We start from the raw sequence: 27,503 nt of genomic DNA, 5'->3' as shown, positions 1-27,503 counted from the left end.
CCAAAGTACAAGTTGGTGCTCATGCAAAATCCCTTTGCCACACTGCATGTGCCAGCTTTCCTTGAAGGTAGTTCCAAATGACTGCGTTCTGGCCAATGAAACGTAGGCACAAGTAATATAAGCCAATTCCAGGCCTGGCCTTTGAAAATACCCCATGAAATACTCCAGTCCTCTATTCCCCTGCTGCAGTAAAGCTGAAGACTACCAGTTTCAAATAGTGCAGCTACATGTGCAGGAAAGATATTTTTATTGTATTAAGCCACCAAAATGGTGGACTAATTTGCACAGCAGCACAACCTAATAAAGACACCAAGGACTGAAGGTAGAGATGATGACTTCTAAGTGAGGCACCAATGCCAACAACTAGGAAGTCCATGTCAGGGGTAGATTGTTTCACTGTCCCTTCAGCTGTAGTCTTCAAACTGAAGTGTGTGAAGACTTTCCTAAGGGATACATCAATCATTTAAAGAAATCAATTTCCAGGTCTTCGACTTCCATACGTTCTCCTTCCTAAAATTGATCAGCCTACAAATAAGCCTGCTTTTACCATAAATCTTCTCCCACTAGGCAAAAGGAAAGCATATCCCTCACACATCCCAGATCTTACTACAGTGTACTACTCTGGGGTATAAAAACCTCTGGGCACCAAAGGAATAACCAAAATATTTGTTCTCGAAAGCCACTTTAATCAAGGCAATCTTAAAGCCATAGGCTTCCTGTCTTTCCCTGACTGACACATATTTTGGTTAAAAGAGGAAGCTGGCATTAAAAACACGGTACTGCAGCCTGTGTTGTAAAAGTTCTGATTTTAGAACAGCTGAAGGTATAGAAATCAGTGCCACTGATCCTTTAAATGTAACTGGAATTTTTGCAGAACTCTCAAATTTTTCAAGATAACTGGATAAAACACAGTGATAAATTTCTTTATATTTGCTGTACTTTTAAAAATCAAATCATATCATAAAATATTTATACCATATCCAGTTGGTCCTCACCTTAGTTCACATTGTAAAACTTACGGGATGAAAAATTTGAAATATCAACTTAAAGTATGAAAGGGTTTATTTTGTTTTTCAAACATCTTTTAGCAGGTAAATGACTATTATGGATCGGTAAAGATGGAAAACAGTACCGACTTATAACCACAAGACAACGAGCCAAAGGAAAAACTTCTTAGTTCTTCAGGCTTCTTCACTGGGCCTTCCTGGTTCAGATGATCAGAAGTGGTTGAACCAGGAACTGGTAGAGCAAATTCTAGCTAATAATTACTGAACATAAGAGCATCCACAAGCCCAAGGGGCCCCTTGAACTTCTCGGTGTTGGTGATATTAAGGTCCAGTGGCTGCCCTCTGGTAGAAGACCAACCCATGCAAGGCCTTTGTGCAAATTAGAAAAAGGCATACTCATCAGGGGACAACTGGCAAAACAGTGTCCTGTCTAAATTGATGAATTAGAAAAAACACCTTCATAGGTACTTGAGAGGAAGTATAATCATCACAGCAGAAAAGAAAATGTGTCTGTGTCAGCGGGAGAGGGTGGGTTTGCAGTCTTAAACTGTGAATGTGATGAGTCCCTTTGACTCAAAAAATAATATCAAGTCCTATTCTATAGAACAATGCAGATATTTAACTAGGAGGAATAGGAGGGAAGTAGGGGCAACCTGGAAGAACTATGTGGGATGGGTGTGTATGTAAGTGTCTTAGATATCTAGAGCTGCTATAACAGAAATACCACAAGTGGTAGGAAATTTATTCTTTCACAGTCTAGGAGGCTAGAAGTCTGAATTCAGGGTGCCAGCTCCAGGGGAAGGCTTTCTCAATTTGTTGGCTCTTGGGGGAAGATCCTTGTCATCAATCTCCCCCTGGTCTAGGAGCTTCTCAGCGTAGGGACCCCAGGTCCAAAGGACATGCTCTTCTCCTGGCTCTTGTTTCTTGGTGGTATGAGGTCCCCCTGTCTCTCTGCTCACTTCTCTCTTTTATATCTCAAAAGGGACTGATTTAAGATACAGTCTAATCCTGTAGATGGGGTCCTGCCTCGTAAACATAACTGCCTCTAATCCTGCCTCATTAACATCATAGAGGCAGGATTTACAACACAGAGGAAAATCACATAGGGTGACAAAATGGTGGACAGTCATACAATACTGGGAAACACGGCCTAGCCAAGTTGACACACATTTTTGGGGGATACAGTTCAATCCATAACAGTGAGAAAGAACAAGTTTTATGATTTATTGTTAATAGCTTCCAATGGGTAACTTTGAAGAGCAGAAGAGATGTAAAGAGAGAAATTTAAGACACTTTCTGTATGAAGGGCTATAGAGTACTCCCAGAGACTTCTCTTCAAATCCTAAAGATAAGAATTATTCTTTAAAGCTTTTAGAGGTTTGGGGAATGGAGAAGGTAGAGTAGGCCTTAGGATGGCCTAGCCATGTTCATGCTGTATCTTCAAAGTTTTTAATACACATTGTCAAATTGTCCACCAGAATGGCAGTATTGATATATATTCGCACTGGAAGTATATGAAAATTGTTATAGATTGAATTATATCCCCCCAAAATATGTGTTATAAATCCTAACCTCTGTAGCTGTTATAATCCATTTGGGAATGGGTTTGGTTTGTGACGTTAATGAGACAGCATTAGTATAGAGTGTATCTTAAGTCAATTTCTTTTGAGATATAAAACAGATTAAACAAGCAAGCAGGAAAGCAGAGACGGGGGAAGATAGATGTCATGCCAAATGAAGATCACCAAGGAGCCAAGGAATAGAAGCTGAAGAGACAAAAGACCTTTCCCCAGAGCCAACAAAGAAAGAAAGCCTTCCCCTAGAACCGGTGCCCTCAATTCGGATTTCTAGCCTCTTAACTGTGAGAAAATAAATTTTTGCTTGTAAAAACCACCCACTTCTGCAAGCCAGCATAACTTGTACAGGGAAAGGTCATGGAAGCTCCATAGACACACCCAAACTCCCTGAGGGACTGAACTGCTGGGAGGAGGGTTGTGGGGACCATGGTCTCAGGGAACTTCTAGCTCAATTGGCATAACACAGCTTATAAAGACAATGTTCTACATTCTACCTTGGTGAGTAGCGTCAGGAGTCTTAAAAGCCCGTGAGTAGCCATCGAAGATACTCCACTGGTCTCACCCCTTCGGGAAGAAGGAAGAATGAAGAGAACAGGATACAAGGAAAAGATTAGTCCAAAGGACTAACGGACCACAGCTACCAAGGCCTCCACCAGACTGAGTCCAGTACAGCTAGATGGTGCCCGGCTACCACCACTGACTGCTCTGACCAGGATCACAACAGAGGGTTCTGGACAGAGCTGGAGAAGGATGTAGAACAAAATTCTAACTCACAAAAAAAGACCAGATTTACTGGCCTGACAGAGACTGGAGAACCCCCAAGAGTATGGCCCCCGGACACCCTTTAAGCTCAGTGGTGAAGTCACTCCCGAGGGTCACCGTTCAGCCAGGGACTAGACAGCCCCATAAAACAAAACAGGACTAATGAGGCACAGCAGTCCAGGGACAAGGACTAGAAGGCAGAAGGGGATAGGAAAGCTGGTGATAGGGAACGCAAGGTTGAGTAAGGACAGTGTTGACATGCAGTGGGGTTGTTAACCATTGTCATAGGGCAATATGTGTACTGTTTAATGAGAAACTATTTTGTTCTGTAAATCTTCATCTAAAGTGAGAATAGCAGCACAACTGGAAGAATGTAATTGATGTCACTGAATTGTACATGTAGAAATTTTTGAAATGGTGTATCTTTGGCTATGTATATTTTCACCAAAAAAAAAAGTCCTCCAAGGCTGAGAAGGGAGCATGTTGACATGTTGTGGGGTTGTTAACCAATGTCATATTTAATGAGAAAATATTTGTTTTGTAAACCTTCACCTAAAGTACAATAAAAAAAAAATCAAAAAAAAAAAAAAACCACCCACTTCTGGTATTTCTGTTATAGCAGCACTAGGTAACAATGACAGAATTTGGTAGCAAGAAATGGAGGTACTGCTCTAACAAATACCTAAAACGTGGAAGTAGTTTTAGAAAGTGGGTAATGGGTAGAAGTTGGAAGAGTTTTAAGGTGATTAACAGTAAAAACCTAGATTTCCTTCAAGAAACTGTTGGTGGAATTATGGACATCAAAGGTGAGGGCTCAGAAAGAAGTGAGGAGAGCTATAGAGAAAGTCTTTATATGGCACCAGCAACAGAATGTTGCTAGAAATGTGGACATTTAATGTGCTTCTGGTAACGCTTTAAAAGGAAATAATGAACATGTGATTGGACAATGGAGCGAGGGCAATGCTTTCTACGCAGTGGCAAAGGACTTGTCTGAATTATGTTCAAATGTTTGGTGGAAGGCAGAATTGTAAGTGATGAACATGGATAGTTGGCTGAGGAGATTTCTAAGCAAGAGCTTAAAGGGGCAGCATGGTTTCTCCTTGCTGCTTATAGTGAAAAGCAAGAGGAAGAAGATGGACTTAAAAATGAACTGCACAAAATGAAAACAGAACTTAAAGATTTGGAAAATTCTGTTGTACAAACTAAGGACAAGTGTTCTAGAATTTCCACCAAGGATGTAGCTACAAAATCTTTTCTTAAAGAGATTAAGCCTGTGACTGATGGATCTAATGTAACAAACTACCACAGCAGAAAACTTATCAGGTTAGGCTGAAGAGGACAAAAATAGGATGAAAGAAAGGTTGTCTCACCTCTTGGAACTCTACAGGTGGGAAACAGGCCAAAGGAGCTACATCTGTTGTCCTCCAAGAAAAGAAAAGCACCATTCCTGAAGAAGTCTGGAGATCAGCAGAACTGTTGGAAGGAGCTTGGGAAGCAGGGCTGCCTCAGTTTCAAAGGGTGCAGCCAAGGTCTCTTAGGTTCCAGAGTCAGATCTTTCACCAACTCGGTTCTGGAATGTGGGACTGTCGTTCAGTTTGGCCAAGAGGATGGGGACACTGCCCAAATATGAAGTGGTGGGGCTTCCATGCCCAAGGGGAAGAAGAATGGGGCCTGACAGGACCAACGGGGTAGGGTCACCATTCAGATAGACTAGAATGGGGCCGCCCAAAAGCAAGGAACAGAGTTGTCATCCCAGTGGGCCTGGAAGGCAAAGCTGAAGCCCAGGGCCAAGGGGTCTTCAACCAGAGTCCAGAGGGCATGATCAACACCCATGGTCTGGAAGGCTGAGCTATTGCTCATATGGTCCTGAAGAGCAGAGGATTATTTTCAAGCGTTCAGAGTTACTGTAGTTTGTTCTGCTGGGTTTTGGACTTGCTTGGTGTCCGTTATCCCTTCTTTCCCTCCTATTTCTCCCAATTGTAATGGAAATGCCTATCTTGTGCCCGTTTCACCATTGTACTTTGGCAACAGATAACTTGTATTCTAGGTTTCACACGTTCACAGATGAAGAGGAATTTTGCCCCAGGATGGAATATACCTAAAGACTCACCTATATTTGATTTAGATGATTCAGAAGATGAGATTTTGGACTTGGAGTTGATTTAAGACTTTTGGGATGACGAGATGGGGTGAATGTGTTTTGCATGTGGCAAGAACATGAATTTTGGGGGCCAAAGGGTAGAATGTTATGGATTGAGCTGTGTCCCCCAAAAATGTGTTGTAAACCCTACCCCCTGTAGTGGTTATAATCCCATTTGGGAATGGATTTTCTTTGTTACGTTAATGAGACAGTATTAGTGCATGGTGTGTCTTAAGTCAATCTCTTTTGAGATATAAAAGAGATTAAACAAACAAGCAGGAGAGCAGAGATTCAGGAAGATAGATGCCATGCCATATGAAGATCACCAAGGAGTCAAGGAATAAAACTGAGGAGACAAAGGACCTTCCCCCAGAGCCTAGAGAGAAAAAGCCATCCCTTAGAGCCAGAACCCTCACCTTGGACTTCTAGCCTCCTAGCTATGAGAAAATAAATTTGTTAAAACCACCCACTTGTGGTTATTTCTGTTATAGCACCACTAAATAACTAAGACAAAAATGGTGCTCTCAGTCATCTTCCATAACCCTGAATATAAATTTTAGTTCTTTCTTGTTTTTTGCCAATTTGACAGTTAACAATTAGCATGTCGCTGTCATTTTAATTGGAATTTATTTAGTGACTTCTGAAATTGAACATTTTTTTCATCTCTGCTGGCCATGTATCTTCTTTTATAAAGTATGTATCCTTGTTGTTTACCTACATTTCTACTGGCACATTTACCTTTTTCGTATTGATTTGTATGGATTCTTTATGTTTTAAGTATATTAACTTTTTATCCCTCATATTTACTGAAAGTAATTTTCCCCTATTTGTTGCATGCTTTATTAAACCACCGGGGAATTTCACTTTTTTTTAAATCATTTCTTGTATGGTTTCTCCCTTTGGTATGGTTTCAGGAGTCCCAAGACCACACAACTTTTAGTGATTCACTAGAAGGATTCATGGCACCCAGGACATAGCTGTACTCATGGCTAAGGTTTATTACAATGAAAGGATACATGACAAGATCAGCAAGGGAAAGACACAAGTGAAGTCTGGAAAAATCTATGCACAGGCTTCCTTATTTCTCTCTCTCCTGTGAGGGACTACATCAAGCATACTCCTTTTCCAGTAATAAAAAGTACAGTAATATGTGCAAATATTTCTGTATAGGAAAGTCCATGACAAAGACTCAAGTGTCCAGGGTTTATATAGGGAACTGGTCAAAATTCCAGACTCCCAGGATAGGAAGTATCCATAAATCACACTGTTTATACAAACTGTGTAGGTACAGTGAGCCATTCTTATCAGTTACAGAACTATTCAAGTGCCAAGTTCCCAGACACCAACCAAGGGCCACACTTGCAGCAGGTCCCTCTAAAAATGGCAGCCTCGGGCTTACAATGTTAACTCTTTTCTGCACAGGTATCATGTTTTCCCAACCCCAGATTATATAAATGTTCATTTACATTCATTTTTCCCATTTAAAAAGATTTATTTTCCTATTTAAAGATTTAAATTATCTGGGGCTTATTTTCTTCTGTTTAGATATTAAGTGGTAAGTGGCTGCTTCTCAGATAAAACATTAATGTTTTTTCTTGCCTTCTATTTTCCTGAGCATCTCAGATCTTTTACAAAAAGAATGTACTATTTTTACAATTGGAAAAAAGACAAAAATGCAAATTCTAGTGATATTAAAATTTTATTAACTCATTTTAAAACAAAATTTTAGTCTTTGTATCTGGAAAACAATATTCATACTCTCTTGCATTTTTCTTCATATCAAAGTATTCTGTCAGCAAATTTAGTTATTTTTAATGAAAATGTTTAAAAGTGTGAGTTAATGCATAATTACCCATATTACATCTAGGTGAAGAATATTAGTCTACAAAGAAATAAATAAGCATAAAATATTTCACCTGTACTCAACAACCATGGACAATGGATACATGATTGGAATTGAAAAGATCAGACTTTAATGAAGCAGTGAAATTAGCTCTCAGGACTGTTTTGAAAACAAGCTGCTTCTAATATTTGCTTTTTCATTGAGAACACTGGTAAAATTACAAACAAAAAAAAACCCAAACCTGTTGCCATTGAGTTGGTTCCAACAGTTGTCTTTAAATGGTCCACTGTATTAAATACAGGCATAACCCTATCAATGAGTGAATTAATCACATCCTAGAGATGCATTTACTTTTCCACTACTGGCAGTCTTGAAGTAGCTAACTATAGATACCTCTATAAGGAAAACTGAAATAACCTGAAAAGTTTTAGGTAATATTATCTTAAAGCTTATGTTCTAAGTATACATACAAACATTTCTATACATATAAATTATTAAGTACATTCTCCTGTCCTCAAAAGTGTTTCTCATCAAAAATATTTACTAAGTTTTTAATATCTCTACTTATCCATTTTTAGCCTGAAAGTAAACATGAGGTTTCTGAAGCAGAGATCAGAATTACTGTCACTTACATTTATAAATGAACCAGTTTCCCAAACCTAATACCCCTGGTGGCATAGTGGTTAAAAGCTATGGCTGCTAACCAAAAGGTGAGCAGTTCGAATCCACCAGCCACCCCCTGGAAACCCTATGGGGCAGTTCCACTCTGTCCTATAGGGTCACTATGAGTCAGAACTGACTCTAAGGCAATGGTTTTTTTAATACCCCACAGATGACCCAACGAGAGCCAGTGGTTAAGCCTATACACACAGGGGTTGCAACACAGGAAAGGAACCCCAAAATTGTGAATCTGAGAGTAGAGGGTAGCTGTCTAGCTGCCACTTCCCCTACTGAGAGTAGGGAAACCTGATCTCCCTAATGTAAACAAATTCTCCATGGGAAAAGTAGACGAAGAAAAGCCTGGCAATTTGCTTCTGTAAAGATTACAGCCAAGAAAACTCTATGAAGCAGTTCTACTCTCTAACACATGGAGTCGCCATGAGTCAGAAATCAACTCGACTGGCGATTAACAGCCCAGCTACCGCTTCTCATACAGTGAGAAGAGAAATCTAATCTTCCTAATGTAAACAAATTCTCCATGGGAAAAGAAGAGGTACGTCCCTGGGTTCTTACCCTTTAGAATACAAATAATTGGCGGGGGGGGGGGGGCAGGGAGACAAATCCCTGGTGGAGCAATGGTTAAGCACTCGACTGTGGTTCAAACCCACCCAGCGCTCTAGGGGAGAAACACCTGGCCATCTGCTCCCATAAGATTACAGCCTAGAATATGCTATAGGGCATTCTTATTCTGTCATATGGGGTCACTATGAGTCTAAACAAGGGGAAAATAAGATAAACTCTGGGTTTTATCACCCTTTAAAAGACCAACACATACCTCCTGGGAGGTAAATCATTCTCTAACTACCTATTCAGTCATCATTTTAACTTCTAAGGCTTGTCCTTTAACCTGCTGTTGTTAGCTGCCCTCCAGTTGACCCAGTCATGTCCACCCCGTGCACAACTGAACAAAACGCTCCCCACTAGTCCATCTTAGTTGAAAGCTCCTCTGAAATCTCTTCAGCATCATAACACACGTTTCCACTGACAGATGGGTGGTGGCTACGCATGAGGTGTTATCAGCCCAGAATTGAACCGGTCTCCCACATGGAGGGCAAGAATTCTACCACTGAACCACCACTGCCCCCTTGTCCTTTAACCTAGGTTCTAATTTTCTTTGCTTACAAAGCCATAACCATGAAGAAAAATGAAAATACTCACTTCCTGACAATACATAGTAAAAATAACTAAAGTATTTCTATTCGTAGCACTTGTTAATCCCAGACACCTACCTAAAGTAGTGGTTTTCAAACCATTTTATGCAAAGCCTGAGACATTCCTCAGAGGTATCCCAGAAGTCTCTTTGGGGGTAGGACAGGGCAGATAAATAGGGTACAGAGTGAGCAGGACTCTGGGGCCCCAATCCCTGTTTCAAACACAGCCTTTCTGCTCTTATATTTTAGGCTTTCAAGTTAGGTGTTTTTTTTTTTGGAAGATAAGGCTCTACACACAACTTTAAACGCCACTGAAAAAAGAAACATCAAAAAAAGTTAGGTAACCTAAATAAGGTCCTCAGTCTCACAGGAATAAACAAGGTCCCGTTTATATTCATATTTAAATTTCTTTGGCTTGATATCCTTACCTGCATTAAGGCAGAACTTCTAAGAGACACTATCACACAAAATTAACCCAAATATTTCTGAAGTTCCCCACGTAGCTCAAGAATGCTTAGGAAGTTCTTTAATGTTCTGTTGATATCCTCTGCCTACAATGCCACTTGTAGCTGCCCTTTCCAGGATTCTGTTTTCTGGTGCTGGTCTTCCCTAACGAGTGCTGATTCTCTTTTTGCAAGCACCATACCTATGTTACTCACAAAGATGAGAGGTGCTGCTTTCTCTCCAGAGGGCTCAGACTAAGCTCATGGGCAGCCACCATACTCTCCCATCCATCATCCCAGTTCTTCACTTTTCTACCTCCAGTTATCCCAACACAAAATTACTTCCTCTTCCCCTCATCTTTTCCACTGCACCCACCATCAGATAAATAGATTCGATGCAAATAGATGCCTAGGAACCTCAGGCCCTCCAGTTCAGACAGTCAGACTGCATTTCCCAGGCTCAAGCCTGTGAAGACCCTTGCCACATTTATAAAAACTCAGTATTCAGATTTATATCTACTAACCTCAAAATCTAAAATTATTAGCTATACGGAACCATTTTCAAAAATTTGCATGTTTATTTAGCTACTGCATTTTTCAAAAGGCAGACTGACTGTCATTCATAATTCTTTACTTGGAAAAAGCCTGAGTTCTGGTTCCAATTCTGCTTGCTATGTGAACTTAACCAAGTCACTTAACTTCTCTTGGCGGATTTCCCAATCATAAAGAGCCAAGTGGCCTATTCTCACGAATGGGGCCCAGAAGAGGCCCAAATGGGATCTGAGGTTTTCAGGTAACTACTAAGAATTCACTCTTCCTCAGTCCTCATATATGCCTGAAAACGTAATGAGAGGTACACTGTCACGTTTAACCTACCAGTCAACAATTTTCCACTGTACTTCTCCCCCCACCCCATTTCTAACTCAAGTTCATACGTATAAAAGACAGCAAGTAAGACACTGCAGGGAAGAGCATGCTGAAAGTGTACGCCAAAAAAAAGTCATTTACAGTACTTAGCAGGCTGAGAACCAATTCTATATTCTCTGCCAATTTAAAAAGAGAGACTCAATTTGCATTTTATTTTTTAAAAAGATTAATAAAGGTAATTTTGGTGTCCACTACTCTCCCTCTTCTGCCTCTCCACAATAAATAAAGTAGATGCGGTTATGATACAAAAGGTAACGAGCATCACTGACCAGTATGATGTATGTGATCCATTCATTCATTCAATAAATACTTGAATGCCCAATGACCAAGCATTAATCTAGGCACTGATGATAATGTCCAGAAATGTGAAGTTTTGGTCAGGACAGAAGAATATCAACCTGTCTGGGATCTTCCCTTTATTGTACTACTATGCCTTGATGGCATTATCCTGCCTTGATTGACTCTACAACTGTGTCCAAAGGAAAAAATAAATTTGGTGGACCAGACTCTTCTCCCTCCAGTCAACAACGAAATTGTGTTTATGTCCTCACTCGTGAAGGCGGACAGAAGCTGAGAAGATATAACATTCTTCAACTAGGCATGTCAAAGAATATGTCAGAGACAGAGTCAGAAATGGCAGCTAAAAAGCACAGGTCTAGGCTACCCACTGGGCTATGATCTCAAGAGGCCTAAGTTCTTTAAAGGTCCCTGGGTGGCACAAGCAGTTTGCGAATGACTATTAACCTAAAGGCTGACGGTTGGAACCTACCCAGCGGTACCACAGAAGAAAGGCCTGCCCATCTGCTTTCAGATCTGCTTCCGTAAAGATCACAGTCGGAATCTACTAGAAGCCAACTTTTTTTTGTACGTTCTTTAAGATTCTGCATCCTACAGGATTTCCAGATTCATAGTGAATTACCATTCTCAAATTTTGGGAGAGCAAAGAAAATTCTATACAACTGTAGTCAATCTAAATTTCACCCCCTAAATAAAACTATGGGACAAGTATCTGGTATCTGTCCTACTTTTATTTTATCAAGGTGTCATTCTTGCGTTATCACATTTTTCTTTAAAATTAGAAGTTCGTGAAACAGTCAAGATTTTAAAATTTGGCTGAATTTTGCTCTTTTTGAAAATCAATGATCTGCTTCCTAACTCCCCCATCACTTCTCGCTCCCATTTAACCAGAACTGAAAGGAAGAGGGTAAAGTCCGACATTTGTTAGCAGTCTCTCCACCAAGTTATTTAAAGCAGCAGCCTGAAATCATTTCTGAAACATGGCTGAAGGTACATTATTAAAGTTAACTTGGGAAGAGAGTGTAGGAGGAAAGGGAGAGTGGCGAGGCGTGCGCCACTGTGACCGCGCAGGGGGACGGCCTCGCAGTGGCAAGTGCTCGACTCCAGCCCCGGTCTGGGTCGCGGGCGCCGGGCAGAGCGAGCCCGGGTCGGCCGGGGAGCTGGACAAAGACGGCCGGGGGGCCAAGCAGCTAGGGCGCAGGAAGGCGAGAAGAGCAAAGGGCGGGTCCAGGGGGCAGGAGATGTTTCTCCAAAGTGCGGGCGCTCTCCGCAGCGCGCCGCCTGAGGGGGGTGGATGAAGCCGGGATCCCGTTCGCCGCCCGGACCGTGTCTCGGAGGGTACCTGACTGCGGGCGTCCGGTCCACAGCCCCCTCCCGCCGCCCCGGCGGGAAAGGAGGCCGCTTCTCCGCAGAGCCGCGACCCTCGCCACCGTCGCCAACATCGCAAGCCTCTCAGATCCTCAGTCCCTGCGTGAGCGCTGAACACAACGCGCGCGAACCGCAGCCACTGGGGGCGCCAGCGACACCTAGACCCCGCCCCCAGCGGGCGGAGACTGGGCGAGGGCGAGGGCGAGGGCGGGGCGGAGCCGGAGCAGGGCCTGGGCAGGGCCAGCTCTCTCCCGCCAGCCTCAGCCGCTGGGAAGGTGGTAGTCAATTTGTCCTGACTGTTGACCGCCAGACTGCAAAGATTACTTGCATCGAGTGTTCAGTCCTTCCTTTATCCCTTTTCTTCCTTCTCCTTCACTTAAATTCGCCCAATCGCCACCCAATTTAATAACCCGCTTATTCCTCCGTCCCTTCCGGAACATTTGTGATACCGGAACCAATGTGCTGTAAGGCGCTGGTGGTCAGAGGACTGTTTTAGTAAAGGACGACCAGTTCTCTGAAGAGGCTTCGTCTGGACAGTTCCGGCAGGAGAACGCGGCAGGGAGGAGTTCGGCCTGTGTTATGCACCGACAGAATTTTCGACCCCCGACCCCTCCTTACCCTGGCTCCGGTGTAGGAGGTTGGGGTAGCGGGAGCAGCTTCCGGGGCACCCCGGGCGGGAGCGGACCACGGCCGCCGTCCCCTCGGGACGGTTACGGGAGCCCGCACCACACGCCGCCGTACGGGCCCCGATCTAGGCCCTACGGGAGCAGCCACTCTCCACGACACGGCAGCAGCTTCCCGGGGGGCCGGTTCGGGTCCCCGTCCCCTGGTGGCTACCCTGGCTCCTACTCCAAGTCCCCCGCTGGGTCCCAGCAGCAGTTCGGCTACTCCCCAGGGCAGCAGCAGAGCCACCCCCAGGTAATAATAATAGCCAGCGTCGACTGAGCTCTTACTGTATGGCAGGCACGGTAGTAATGATCGCTTTACGTGAATTACTTTTTAAATCTTCTATGATGTGACGTACTGTTATTAGCCCTATTTTGCAGACGAGTAAACTGAGGCTTAGAGAAGTTAAGTAACTTTCTTAAGATTACCCTACTAAAGTGGCATTCAGGTTTTTAACCCGTACATTCTGACTCCAGAGATCTCTTGCTTTTAGCCAGGACACTGCCGATCATACACAGATTTCCTGATTCTCCTTTATCGGGGTGCCTTGCCGGTTCTCAGTTAATTATTCTGAGTCCCCTGGCTCCGAGGAGGAGGGGAGGAAGTGTATCAATCTCCAGGCTAGCACTCATGTATGATGTAGGCTGGTGCCATCTTCCTCCTACTGTCCCCTTTTTTTGTTTGCCTTTTTGTCTTTTTTCTGACTGTACCAACTTAAGCTTTCCAAGTCTTCTCAAGAAAAAATAAATAGATGGTAGTAGAAGTGTTTTATTCCTTTCAGTGAGAGTGAGTACAGAGACAGCGGGAGTATTTTTGGTGTGTCTAGGTACCAAAAAAAACCCGTTGCCATCGAGTCGGTTCCGACTCATAGCGACCCTATAGCACCGAGTAGAACTGCCCCATAGAGTTTCCAAGGAGCGCCTGGAAGATTCAAACTGCCGACCTTTTGGTTAGCAGCTGTAGCTCTTAAGCGCTATGCCGCCAGGGTTTCTGTTATAGGAGTGATTTATAATTTGCGTGTACTGGTGGTTTTCCAATTTTTTGTATGCTTAACCAACCCACCCTTCTAAGGCTGGAGATAGGAGAAGAAAATTTCATGGATAGAAAGGTTCTAGAAATTTTGAAGCCACATGGTAAAAAAAAAAAAAAGTTTTTAATTTTCCTCCAGAAAAACAAATGGAGATTTTGAGGGGGAAAAAAAAATTGAAATACGATATTTCATTTTATCACTGCTTGATAGGTCTGCAAAGTTATTACATTTGAAATCCATAAGTATTTGAGATGACAGTGGGAATGGAATTATTAGTAAATGTGTGTACCAAATTGGTTTAAATATGTTTTTTAAAACAACACTGGACTAAAGGAAGTGTGTACTTTGCAATTGAACGTAATGGGTTCAAGTCATGACTTTTAACTACCAGTGTGATCCCCTTGAGCCCTTAGCTGTTAAAGAAAAAAGTACAAAGTATTGCTACTAAATGTTTTTTAACTGATTTTTTTTCTAAAGGGTTCTCCAAGGACATCTACACCATTTGGATCAGGGCGTGGTAGAGAAAAAAGAATATCTAATGAGGTGGAAAGTTATTTCAAGCCTTCAATGCTTGAGGATCCTTGGGCTGGCCTAGAACCAATATCTGTAGTGGATATAAGCCAACAGTACAGCAATACTCAAGCATTCACAGGCAAAAAAGGAAGATACTTTTCTTAACATTTCAGAAATTCATCTGGAAGCTTCATGTGTCAGGAACATCTTGGACAAAACTGTTGCTTGTGTTATTGAACCCTAAGATGATGACTTAGTGTAGGGTCTTGGTATTTTTCGTCATACCAAGTATTATTGGTCTAAATTAGAGAAGAAATATGGTAGGGTAGTTTGCAGTATTTAGCTCTTTGGTGGTGAGCTATATACATGTATCTATATTCCGTATATTTAAAACTTTTGATTATATATTGGACATTTGTCTTTTAATGTTTTTCCAACATTTTGAAATAAAACATTTCGTCTTTCTAGCTATATTGTGGTTTTGTTGTATGCTAAAAAGTAGAATTATTAAAATAATGCTTCATAAGCATAGGTAAATTGTCTTTTGGAAACTGCTTTTTAAAATGAAATAGATAAACCATCCTTTGAGCTGTACACAGCTCTGTTTGTTTACAGGGAGAGAAGGATGAAGAGAACGAAGAATTCTATACCAGTATATTCACATTCATTATAACCAGTGTTCTACTTGCATATCTTATCTAGTGCTTTTGTAAAAATGCATTGATATTTGATTGGAAGTGACAGAAACTCACTTTAGCATAAGTTTAAAAAAAGGTACTTATACACACTTAACTGGAAAGTACAAGGATAGTCCTATTTCAAGCATAGCTAGATCAGAGTGTTCTGTGTCTGAATTTCTGTTCTCTGTATCTCTCAGGATTATGTAATAATTTTCTCCTGATGCCAAAGAAAATGACTACCGTCAGTCTCAAATTCATATGCATTGCTAAGAGAACAGCTCCCAGTTCCATCAACCCCAGGGAAGACAGATTGGCCATGCTTGGATCATGTTTTTATCTTCTTGAACCAATAACTGTGACCAGGAAAGTGGTGCCTACTTAGCTTGTAATCATGAGCTCTCCCTGTAATGAGACAGGCCCCATAATTTTCAGCCCCACTAGGCCTACCTGGAGTAGAGAAGTATTTTTCCAAAGGAAGGGATGCTATATATGTATTTTTTACACCTACAGTAATGGAGACAAAAATAGTAGTTTTTTTCTCCAATGTTTAAAATCAAGTCTTATAACGTGCAGATTTTTTAGATGCTTTGAGATCACAATATGATGAAAATGGAGCTCGTTAAATTTTATGTAAGCATTTCCAGAAAGAAACATTATTATCTAAAAATGAGAAGAGTCACACCACCAATTTGAGCCATACCCAATTCTATTTGTTCATTAGGTCTTTTGCAGAGACAGAGAAGGAATTGAGAAGGTAAGGGTTTTACGTGAATACAAGCTACATGAGAGCAAGGAGTTTAGAAATTCTACCAGTTTTTAGTTGAATGAGTTACTTTTCTTCTCTATGCCTCAGTTTTCTCATTTGTAAAATGAGGAAGTTAATAGTACCCATGTTATAAAGGTGTTGTGTTTTGAAGATTCAATAGGTTTATATGTGTGAAACTCAGGCCAGGGCCTGACCCATAGTAAGCTCTCAATAAATGGTAGCAATTACTTTGTCTCCACCCCTATATTCTCAGCTCTTAGAATAGTGCCTGGAAAATAGATGTATAAAAGAATGTTTGGTGAATGAATGCAGAAACTCTGATTATAATTAATACATAATACATTTGTGTACAGATCTGTATATGAAAGAGGAAAACTAGTAAATTTTTCCCTGGTATTTTAAAGTAAACCTATTCTCTAACATCTAGTCTTTCTGGATGTTTTGAGGTTATGATATATGATGAAAATTAGAGTCGAATACTTTTGTATATAACTTTTATTGAACTTCATAGATAAATACTATCTTTAGGAAATGACACTTGGAAATAATAAACCATCTCTTGGAAATCTTTGGGTTATTGGCAAAGATGAAGTCAGGAAGGATTTTATGCTATTATATTTGGAAGATAAAATCCAATTTTAACCTTTAATGGTTTATGTACATTTTATTTCATTGTACTTTATAAGTGTAATGCTAAAAAACATAAGTAGAAAATTTCTTACTAAGTTACAACATCTGCCTCCACAAGTCTAGTTCTTTCTGAGTTTTCTAAGAACAGTTTTGTCCTCAAGAAAGGGGCTTTACTGTATATATTACTTTAGTTGATAGTATATTTAGTTTTAAAGTTCTTATTACTTGGATATTTTGGTTTATTTGTCTTATTAGGCTATTTTTGTTTAGATATGAAAGTGAGTGAAAGAAATTGATCATTCTTTAAAATGGAAAGTGATTTTTTTTTTTTTTATTGTTTCAGTATACACATTTTTCCTCCATAGGAATGCTGAAATAATTTTGTTAGAAAAATTTATAGTTAAGTGTAAAACAAAAAACACATTGCCATCAAGTCAATTCAGTATGCATCTTAAAAATTTAGACCATAAATATAACCTATAGTAGGGTCTTCAACTCAAGGCATGCATACTCTGAGGAGTATTCAACTTTCCGAGGGATACTTAGGCATGAATAGCTTTAAAAAGATTATATACTTTTTAAAAAGTGTATATTCTCATATATATTCTTTGTTAAAATTGATTTACCTAAGAGCATAGGGGTCATGCCATCTCTTTTTTCCCTTTCATAATCACCCTTCTTCCACTTTACAAAAAAACCTGTGGCATAGTTATTTTCCAAAAGTGACTACAACTGTATTTCAGGTGCCACATACTCTCGCAGAACTTTGCTGCTACCCCTTTAAGATGTGGACTTATGTCTCTTCCCCTTGAACCTAAAAGGACCTCTCTCACTGCCCTGACCAAGGGATTATTGTGGAAGTTAATGTATTTTTGCTATGGGTGAAGTGTGGTGTTAGAAGTGAGTTATACTGGCACACGTGGAGGTGTTCACAATTTAGATGTGTTGTCAGTTGGGAAGATGGAGTGATGACAGTTTTGTTCAATGACCTTGACTTTTTTGTCTCCTATTGTGTAAAAAACCACTTTTTCCAAGGGTGAATCCCATGAAAAGAAAGCAAGGAGAACATGAACATAACATAAAGGGAAAAGGTACCTTACTTTTAGGCAACAAACACCCGGTAAGGTTCCTTGCTGCATCTAAAAATATTCAAGATTGGTATAAAAGTATGATGAGAATTGGTGAATTGACTGTCAGGCAGACTCAGTATTCCCACCATTCTCAATAATGATAAAGAGCCTGATGGGTGTGTCTTAGTCCCTGTCTCAGTAGCATCATCTACATGATTTCAAGGAGGCAGATGGTAAAGGACCATGTTTACTTATGACATACTACATCTTCAAGTTAAAAGAACATATTTTAAAGGTAAGTTTATGGTTTTACATTTTCTGGTACATTTTTTAAATTCCTAGGAGAACCTTTTTTATTAAACTTTGCCAGTACATTATTAGATTCTATAAATCCATATTAACTTTTTATGTGGGCCCAAGTCTCCTGCTTACTGTCACTCAACCATTTCTCTGATCTTTTTGTTCCTACCATGTACGTAGATTTAAATTAACAGAAAGATATTGTGGACGTTAAGTAATACACATATAATAGTCACTACCTTGTGTAAGGAGCCCAGAGCACTTGGTTGCTAACCGAAAGGTCAGCAGTTCAAACCCACCAGCCACTCCACAGGAGAAAGATGCAGCAGTCTGTTCCTGTAAAGATTTACAGCCTTGGAAACCCCATAGGATTACTATGAGTTGGAATAGACTCAACGGCAGTGGGTTTTGGAATACCTTGTATAAGCCCTGAAGTTACTAGTGACCCAATATTTTCTCATCTTTTTGCTTTTAATTTCCACAATTTATCATCTAAGACACCATTATTATAAGATTCCCCATTATTTTATATACCACTTAGGAAAAAGTACTGCCGAGTAGACTATGATACGCCATCTATTATAAGATGAGTCCCAATTTCAGAGATGTTAAAATGTGTGTGTTAGCTTGAAGTAATATCAGCAGTACTCTTAAAAGCAGAATATGTCCTTACGTGCAGAAGTAAGGAGTAAATATTCCCAAAATGTAGTTCAGGGTATAGTGCATTTAACTTTAGAAAATTAGCTTTACTTAATTAGGATTAATTTGTCCTTAGATATTTATACGCTGTTCTAATTCTGTAAAAAGTATAATATTTTTTTAATCATGAAATAAAAATTCTAGTCTACAGGCAGTTCCAACTTAACGAAGGGGTTCTGTTCCAATGACTCATCTTTTTTTTTTTTAGTTTTCATTATTGTCATTTATTATCAGTATCTTTATAAATCCAATCTTTGAACATCTGAGAATAACATCAGCAAATTACACACTGCAACATTGTATATAGTATATATTAACTAATGATAAGATATGCCCAAAAAAAACTTAAGTGTGGCTTGTCGTAACTCTAATACATCCTAAGTCGAGGACTACCTGTGTATATAATTATCACAAAATGTGTGCAGTTTCCAATTTTATGGTGTTTTTTCTTAATTTTAGCTCCAAAATAATATGCTTCTAAATGAAATGGTTATGGATAAGTCCTGGTAAAACCTTTGAGTTAATTTCCTAAGGAATTGAGAAGGAAAATGACTTGAACAACTAGATCTTTTTCAGTTCTGGTAGTTTTCAACAAAGTTGAAGGAGGACTTAATCAAATTGTCAACTAAACATTAAAAATAATTTGATGATAGATCAATTTGTGATTTTCAGAATATAATTTTGAAGGGGTCCAGGAATTGAGTTGTATTGCTGTAACAAAATTCTTTCCATCCCTTTTTTCTTATATACGTGAATGAGGTTCCTCAGCACTTACATCTATACATAAACAATAATAAAATCATCAGTAGGTATAGAAAAATACAGCACCTTCCAGCTCACTAAGAGATACGTTTCCAAATTTTACTTTGTATCTTTAATAGTTACTTATTAAAATATATTTATGTTGTTTTCATCATTTGAATAATAATAGTTCACATGACAGATTTTTAAATACTTGGAGATATATATTCACAGGAAATCCTTTTTAATTTATAAAAAATTTGTATTTCAATAAAAATAGTTTTAATACATTTTGAGAAACATACATGATAGAGTATCAGTAAAAGACTTTCAAACATTAAAATATATTACACTGAGATAAAATTACATGAGGTGTAATGGAAGTATGAGGGGGCTAAAAAATAATGTAAAATTTCTTATTAAAGAAGAACTGTTCATATTTTAAAGGGAGGATGGAGAATGTCAAATTGTGGTAGTATTTAGATTTTATTGAACGCATTTAAAATAATGATGTAATAGTTTTTACCTTAAAATCAATATTTACAATATTCCAGAAATGACTTCCTTTGCCAAATTTTAAACTTACGATGCAAAAATTTTTATCCACTTACAAATGTATAAAAGGATATATTAATTTTCCAAATTATTTTAGAGACTGTGTGACCAAATTGTAAAGATCCCAAAACAGAGAGAGGAGAACAGGGAATATAGTAAACTATAAATCCAAGAAAAATCAGAGAAGGAAGGAAAAAAGTAAAGCTAAAAATGGCAGCAGTAGGTCCAAATAAAGTAGAATTTCCGATTAAAAGACATGAGATTGGATTAGAGAAATTAAATATATCTGTTTGCTGGTTTACAAGAGACATGAAAAATAGTTATAAAAAGATTCAAACTCGTGTGTGTATATATTATTTATACATATATACATCTACATATGTATGTATATGTATGTATATTTTCAAGTACATACAGTGTGTAATAAAATTTTTATAGATTTTCTAAGTCAAAAAGGAGTCTACAAATTTCAAAGAATTGATTGTTATGCAGATCATATTTTTTTTACCACAATATCAGTAAATTTAAAAACCAAACCCCCCCCCTGTCAAAAAATGTAAGAATAAATCAGTGAAACAGAAACTATAGAGAATGGCAACAAAAGCAAGAACTGGTTCTTCGAATAAAAGAGACAAATATAAAAGATCGATGAAGGGAACAAAAAGAAAAAAAAAACAATTTTAACCTTTGGTATTACATCAGGTTTTGTTTCCTTTTTGAGCCCTTATGTTTGTGACAATCCACTTCTTAACGACTTTTCTTAGACGTGTTTCCAAAAAACTAAGAAAAATTTTACTTTAAAAAATATAATAAAACATTCTCTCTAGCAGTTACCATATAAGTCCATTGGCCCCTTTTGTAAATATGAGATAATGGGATTTTAAGACATCTTATTTTTTTCTGTATCTTGAAATATTTTGCAACTTAATAATTCTAGGAATGATTTCAACAGTTATTTGCAACTATAGTAAGTAAAAAAAAAAAATAGAAAAGAATGGATGAAATCACCTAAAAAGGTAATGCAGTAGTGAAATAAATCATCATTACATCATCCTTCAGGTTTTTTTTTATCGTATTGCCCCAAGAACTGCATTACTTTTCAAGAAATCTGTTGTTAGATGCCATCAGGTTGATTTCGACTCATAATGACCCCATGTGACAGAGTAGAACTGCCCCATGAGGTTTTCTAGGCTGTAATCTTTATGGGAGCCGATTGCCAGGTCTTTCTCCCACAGAACTGCTGGGTGGATTTGAACCACCAATCTTTCAGTTAGCAGTTGAGCACTTAACCATTGCGCCACCAGGGCTCCTAAAAGAAATCTAGAGACACTATATAATTGTTTTTTAAGTTTTCATTGGGCACAGTTGAGAATTCAGCATTTTTCTTCCATAACGGCAAAAAGAAGAAAATTGACAGATGTTTCATGATTATTGGAGCCCTGGTGGCTCAGTGGTTAAGAACTCGGCTGTTAACCAAAAGGTCTGCAGTTTAAATCCACCAGCCACTCCTTGGAAACCCTATGGGGCAGTTCTACTCTATCCTATAGGGTTACTATGAATCGGAATGGACTTGATGGCCATAGGTTTGTTGTTTATTGTTGTTTGTTGTTGTTTGTTTTTTCATGATTATTAGACAAATCAGAAGATGAATGCAAAAGGCAGCACTCAAGAATCTAAAAATGATGGTAAAGTTGATCTTAGCAGCAAAATCCCTATGAATTTTCAGATGACAGTATTCTAGAAGAATTTTCTCAAACTCAGGAATCAATAAGTGAACAATAATATTTCTAAGGACATAAAGGAAACATGGTACTTTCATCCAGTTAGTCATCTAAAGGAACGACTTCATCACGAAATACTTTGTGACAAAAATATCTCTTATAATGTTTGTACATCAGAATTTACTCGACAGAGTTTGTAAGTAGATAAATGCAAAGGCAGATTCAGAGATGATGGGAAGGAAATGAATGACGTAGAAACAAAAAATCGGATTGATCATTCTAATTGGTATTTACAAATCTAAAAGTGAAAATGTTTTGCAATTACGAACCTAAAAAAATGTCCGTCCTCTCTCCAACAAAAATAAAAGGTTTAAAAAAGTTTTTAAACATACTGCATTTTGATGATGCAAGGGCAAGAAGAACCAGAAGTAATGATAAACTAGAACCCATTAGAGATACATTTGAAGTCTGAAATCAAGATTTGCAAAGTGAATATGTTCTAGGTTCATGATAGCTGATGAGTATGTAGTTGCTTTCAAGGAACATTATCCATCTCAGATATTCTGTACCTTCAAAACCAGGAAGATGTGGAATAAAAATTTGGGTTTCCTATGCTTACATTCTTATTAAAATTTCTAATAAAATTGTTTCTATCTCTTTATTCTTTACATTTTCATTAAATGACAATTTTTTTTTTTAAGGGTCCGTTGGGCCCAGATGGAAAATGATGACTATTTGTCTTGGTATATTGGGGTTAAGATGAAAAAGTATACAACTACAGATAAAAGATTTGAAAGTTACACAAAAACATACGATGGGCAACTTTATAACCAAGTATTTGAGAACATAGATGAATTTTTTTTAGAGAAATATAAATTATTAAAGTTGATTCAAGAAGACTAGACAGCCAGTATAAATCAATAACCACTAAGGAAATTAATAATCATAAGTCTGCCCACAAAAGACATCAGACCCAAGTAAGTTTTACCAAACCTTCAAGGAATGCATAATCTCTGTTTTATACAAACGTTTAGGGAAAAAAAAAGGAAAGTATCCAACACAATTTACACCTCTGGAATAAACTTGATCTCATACTGGCCAAGGATACTCTATATGGAAATTGTAGATCAATTTTACTCAAGAACATAGTTGCCAAAAATCATAAGATAATACAATTCAGCTGGTATTCAAAAACAAAAAATGAACTAGTAGGGTTTATCCCAGAATTGTAACGATAGTTAAGCATCTGGAAATTTGTTGTTATATACCTTATAGATTGATTAAAGGGAAAAGCTATATTAATAGGAGATAAAGAAAAATCATTCCATAATATTAAATATGCAAAACAGAGAAGAGGGAAAAGTAGGTCTGAGGTGTGAGAGTTGTAGAGGAAGACGAAACTGGCCTTATTTGCAGATAATGTGATTGCCCGTGTACAACTCCAAGAGGCAAACAGTTTTGAACTAATATTCTGGATCTAAGAGCAATATACAAATGTAGCACTCCTATGCACCAGTCAAAAAATGCACTAGATAAAAAAATACTTCACCCTCAATAGCTAGCTGTAATAAATTTTTTAATTAAAAGCAATATTTCTATAGAGAACATTACAAAGCATTTTTTAAGGACTTTTTTTACAACGTAATGAGATATTTTTAATGAATTGAAAGATACAATATTACAAGTACGTTAGTTCTCCCTAAATCTATACATTGACTCCAATTCCAATCAAAAATCTCAAAATAATTTTGCTAACCTTGCAAATTCATTCCAGCATTTACATTCAATTCTCATTATTTGCAATATCATGTTCTATAAAGTTGCTGCAAACACTGAATTAACAAAAACTGAACCATCATTGTTCCTTGGGGAGATACAGGGTTAGCTTCCTGCAAGCCTCTGGTCACAACATTTTTGTCAACTTACCAATACGTAACCTTGTTTTATGTGTGTTTCTGTTTTAAAACACCTTATTTAATACATTTTCTTGATCCATTATCATTGAACTCACATCCAACAGCAGTATAACTCATGCCTGCATGAAGCATATCAAATAGGTATTGTGTGATGTATGACACATCATAGCTTTCTTGTGCTTCAGAACACTAGACAGCCCTTTACACATGGAGGCAATTTTAAACAGTGAAATCACCAACAAAAAACACAAATGAGAAAAACATTGCACTAAATAGACCGTGGAAAGGACTATTTACAGTATGAGAACTGAAACGAAGGCTTTGATCGACCTCAGCTGGGAACATGAGCATCAGGCAATTCAAATTTTTCGCCGCTCTACACATGCCCATAAATGACTGAAAGTGCCACGACTATCAATTTTGGGGTTACAAATAAATTTTAGAGAGTAGGTAAATTCACAGAGATGGAATCTACGAATAATGGGGATCACTTTATGTGGAAGAGGAAAGGGCCATGATAATTCATAAAAATATCGAAGAAGAGCAATTTGGTATTGCTCTACCAAATAAGGAAACTTGTAAAACTAAGTGACTAATTTGGGAATAAACAAATAGACTAATGAAACATATAATGTATTTTTACGCAAATACTGTGTGCCTTCAACACTGTTTGCATGTGATGTTAATTTTTTTACAGTAAGGTGTAAAAAAAATGGCATAGCAGTGCTTATGAAAATACCTTGTGGGGGCAGGGCATAGTTGGCAAACAAATGAAGAAGGTGCACTTCATTTGCATAAAAGTACAGTATATAAAAATTTGATATATGGTTAAGACGGCACTACAAATCAGTGGGGGAACAGATGGACTATTCAGTAACTGATACCAGACCAATTGTTATGCATATGGCAAAAATAAAAGTAGATCCTTACCTTACACCATTTAAAAAAAGATTCCAAGTAGAATAAAGACCCAAATGTGAAAAGGAAAAATTTTCAAAAGAAAGTATTGGCAACAGTTTTTATGACCTTGTGATGTTGCTACAGTTAGGTGCCGTCGAGTCGGTTCCAACTCATAGCGATCCTAGGTACAACAATAAAAATGTGCCATCCTCACAATCCTTGCTATGTTTGAGCCCATTGTTGCAGCCACCATGTCAATCCATCTTGTTGAGGGTCTTCCTCTTTTTCACTGACCCTCTATTTTACCAAGCATGATGTCCTCTATGCTGTCCCTCCTGATAACATGTCCAAAGTATGTTAGACGTAGTCTCGCTATCATTGCTTCTAAGGAGCATTCTCGTTGTACTTCTTCCAAGATAGATTTGTTCGTTCTTCTGGCAGTCCATGGCATATTCAATATTCTTTGCCAACACTATAATTCAAACACATCTCTTGTTCTTCGTTCTTCCTAACTCCATGTCAAGCTTTCACATGCACATGAGGCGATTGAGAATACCATGGGTTGGGTCACGTGCACCTTAATCCTCAAGATGACATCTTTGCTTTGTAACACTCTAAAGAGCTCTTTTGTAGCCAGTTTGGCCAATGCAATGCATCATTTGATTTCTTGGCTGTTGCTTCTATGGGCGTTGATTGTGGATCCAAGTAAAATGAAATCCTTGACAACATCAAACTTTTCTCCGTTTATCATGATGTCGCCTATTGGTACGGCTGTGAGCGTTTTTGTTTTCTTTATGTTGAGGTGCAGTCCATACAGAAGGCTGTAGTCTTTAATCTTCATCAGTAAGTTCTTCAAGTCCTCTTTGCTCTCAGCAAGCAAGGTTGTGTCATCTGCACATCACAGGTTGTTAATGAATCTTCCTTGTAATAGGGATAGAAAAAGATTTCTTATACAAGATACAAAAAGCACATGAAATCTTGACAAATTTGACTTAAAATCTAAAATCTCTGCATAACAAATGGCAACATAAACAAAGTTAACCCTTTCATGAACCAATTATTTTCCCCTTTGAACTTTTTGTTGATACCATGTGTTTTCATTAACAGAAGTATGCTGAATCATTGGGTAGGTCTGAATTTTTGGTAGGTAGTATGGATTTTTTTTTCTTGCCCCTTCCCACAAGTCTACCCTAAGTGTTTAGTGGTACATATGAAATTTCACTAATTGTACTCCAGAGTCCCCACTGGGGTCTATTGGTACATATGTGTAACAAATAAAAATTTTCAAAATTTCTATTTTTCCTACCAAAAATTCAGACACCTCATACAATACTCTGTAAAAACAGTAATTTTCAGCGCACACACATTTCTACAGTTTCAAACAAGTCATAAAGGTCCCTGCCTTGCAACAGCACATACTGTCAATGGTGCAGCAGTTTCCCAATAAAACTTCAGAGGCAAGCAGGGCCAAGATGGTGGAGTAGTCAGACACTTCTGGTGGTACCTCTTACAACAAAGACCAAAAAAATAACCAAGTGATTTCATTATATATGGCAATCTGGGAGCCCTGAACATCAAAGGCAGAGTTGAGGAACAGGACTGAGTGGCACGGGGAAGGAGAGACGGTTCAGAAGCAGCGAGGAGTTGCCAGACCCTGACCCGGAGAGAGCCTGAGCCCTTCAGGTCAGACCAGCTCAGGAGTGAGCAGTGAGGCAGGCAAGTGGCAGTGCTCGGGAGGCATATTCCGCACCGGGAGAGACCCAGCTGCTGACAGTCTACACAGCCAGGCAGAACCAGTGAGAAGCAGCCCTTGACGTACTTGCTTACGGCTTATCGTGTGGATCAAAAACACCCCACTTAGGGAAAAGCCTCTCTTCCATTTACCTTCCTGCTCCCTGCTCTGCACTGAGTCCCAGACCGTCTTCAGTAATTGCCACGTCCTCTGGGCGGAAAGCAGGATCCGTAACATGCCTGGAGCCATTCTTCCTGCCTTGGAGAGTAAACAAATTAACAAATGGGAAAAATAAACTGCCGGCTCCCCTAAGCCAGGAACCCAGGGTAGGCACAGCTCCTTTGCCTAGGCACAGACATAAGGGATCCACGGACTTTGACTGCCTTTCCCATAGACTTCTGTAGGCCTATCTCAACAGTGTAGGGCCCTCATTACTGCAGTACAACGGTATATACTGAAAGGCTAACTTCAACAGTTTCAGCTGTGAAGTGGCAAGTTCTTGACATTTGACACTGCTCTGCCCATTAAGCAGGGTCTTCACATACCCACATCAGGGGTCTGAGGACTGGTGGCTCCACCCATGCCAACAGGAACCTGCGACAGGGGCTCATGAGCAAGAAGGTGCCCCCCAGTCCTTACAGCCAACAGCATTAGGTGCTAATAGTCCAGCTGCAAAACACACCCAGGTACATGCTCTAGGGAACAGGGACACACCTTCCTCCTGGACACTCAGAGGCAGCCGTCAACCCCTTGCCTTACTCACAGTGTGTCCCCCTGCTGCAGCCAGATGCCTTGTGCCTACACCAATCACCCATGCCTATCTAGGACTGTAAGTGAGAGTCTACACCACACACTTGGTGGCTATCTACCTGGGCACCTGAGCTGAATCCATACAGTAGGAGTGGGTGGACTCCTGAGCTCACATACCTAAGAACAGATCTAATGACCTGGTGACAGAACATTAGAGTTTCAAAGCTGCCAATAATCAAGCTAGCTCATACGAGCAGCCTATTTGGGCATATCAAAACAAAACAAGAAGCTAGGACACAGTGAGCAAACATAAAATAAATAAATATAATAACTTATTGATGGTTTGCAGACAACAGTCAATATCAAGTCACATAAAGAGGCAATCCATGATGGTTTCAGCAAGCTCCCAAAATAAAGAATCTAGAAATTTTCCAGAGGAGGAAAATTTCTTACAATTTTCAGAGGCAGAATACAAAAGATTAATATATAGAACTCTTCAAGAAATTAGGAAGGAAATTAAGCAAAATGCAGAACACGCAATAGAGGAAATTAAAAAGATTAGAGAAGAGCATAATGACAAATTTAACAGGCTGCAAGAA

The 27,503-nt window shown here is 38.9% G+C and overlaps 2 protein-coding genes across 2 annotated transcripts in view; one reads left to right on the top strand and one right to left on the bottom strand.

The window, feature by feature from the left end:
* The window catches only part of SUGCT (succinyl-CoA:glutarate-CoA transferase), an 871,200-nt gene extending 858,859 nt beyond the window's left edge, over positions 1-12,341 (bottom strand). The window contains exon 1 of the mRNA XM_004383969.2: positions 12,210-12,341. Coding sequence (XP_004384026.1) covers positions 12,210-12,309 — 100 coding nt within the window. The 5' untranslated portion in view covers positions 12,310-12,341. The remainder of the gene's footprint in view (positions 1-12,209) is intronic.
* Positions 12,342-12,784: 443 nt separating this feature from the next.
* MPLKIP (M-phase specific PLK1 interacting protein) lies at positions 12,785-21,280 on the top strand. The gene is made up of 2 exons (XM_004383968.2): positions 12,785-13,153; positions 14,409-21,280. The coding sequence occupies exons 1-2, from the start codon at positions 12,815-12,817 to the stop codon at positions 14,607-14,609; spliced, it is 540 nt and encodes a 179-aa protein (XP_004384025.1). The 5' UTR covers positions 12,785-12,814; the 3' UTR covers positions 14,610-21,280.
* Positions 21,281-27,503: the final 6,223 nt, after the last annotated feature.

The sequence above is a fragment of the Trichechus manatus genome, unplaced genomic scaffold (genome assembly GCF_000243295.1).
Source record: "Trichechus manatus latirostris isolate Lorelei unplaced genomic scaffold, TriManLat1.0 scaffold00114, whole genome shotgun sequence".
Taxonomy (NCBI): Eukaryota; Metazoa; Chordata; class Mammalia; order Sirenia; family Trichechidae; genus Trichechus; species Trichechus manatus.
This window is presented reverse-complemented; position numbering and strand designations above follow the sequence as displayed.

Coding starts and splice junctions, on each gene's coding strand:
- MPLKIP (XM_004383968.2), top strand. CDS start 12,815: ATGCACCGACAGAATTTTCGACCCCCGACCCCTCCTTACCCTGGCTCC. Junction 13,154..14,408: donor AGCAGCAGAGCCACCCCCAG/GTAATAATAATA, acceptor TTTTTTCTAAAG/GGTTCTCCAAGGACATCTAC.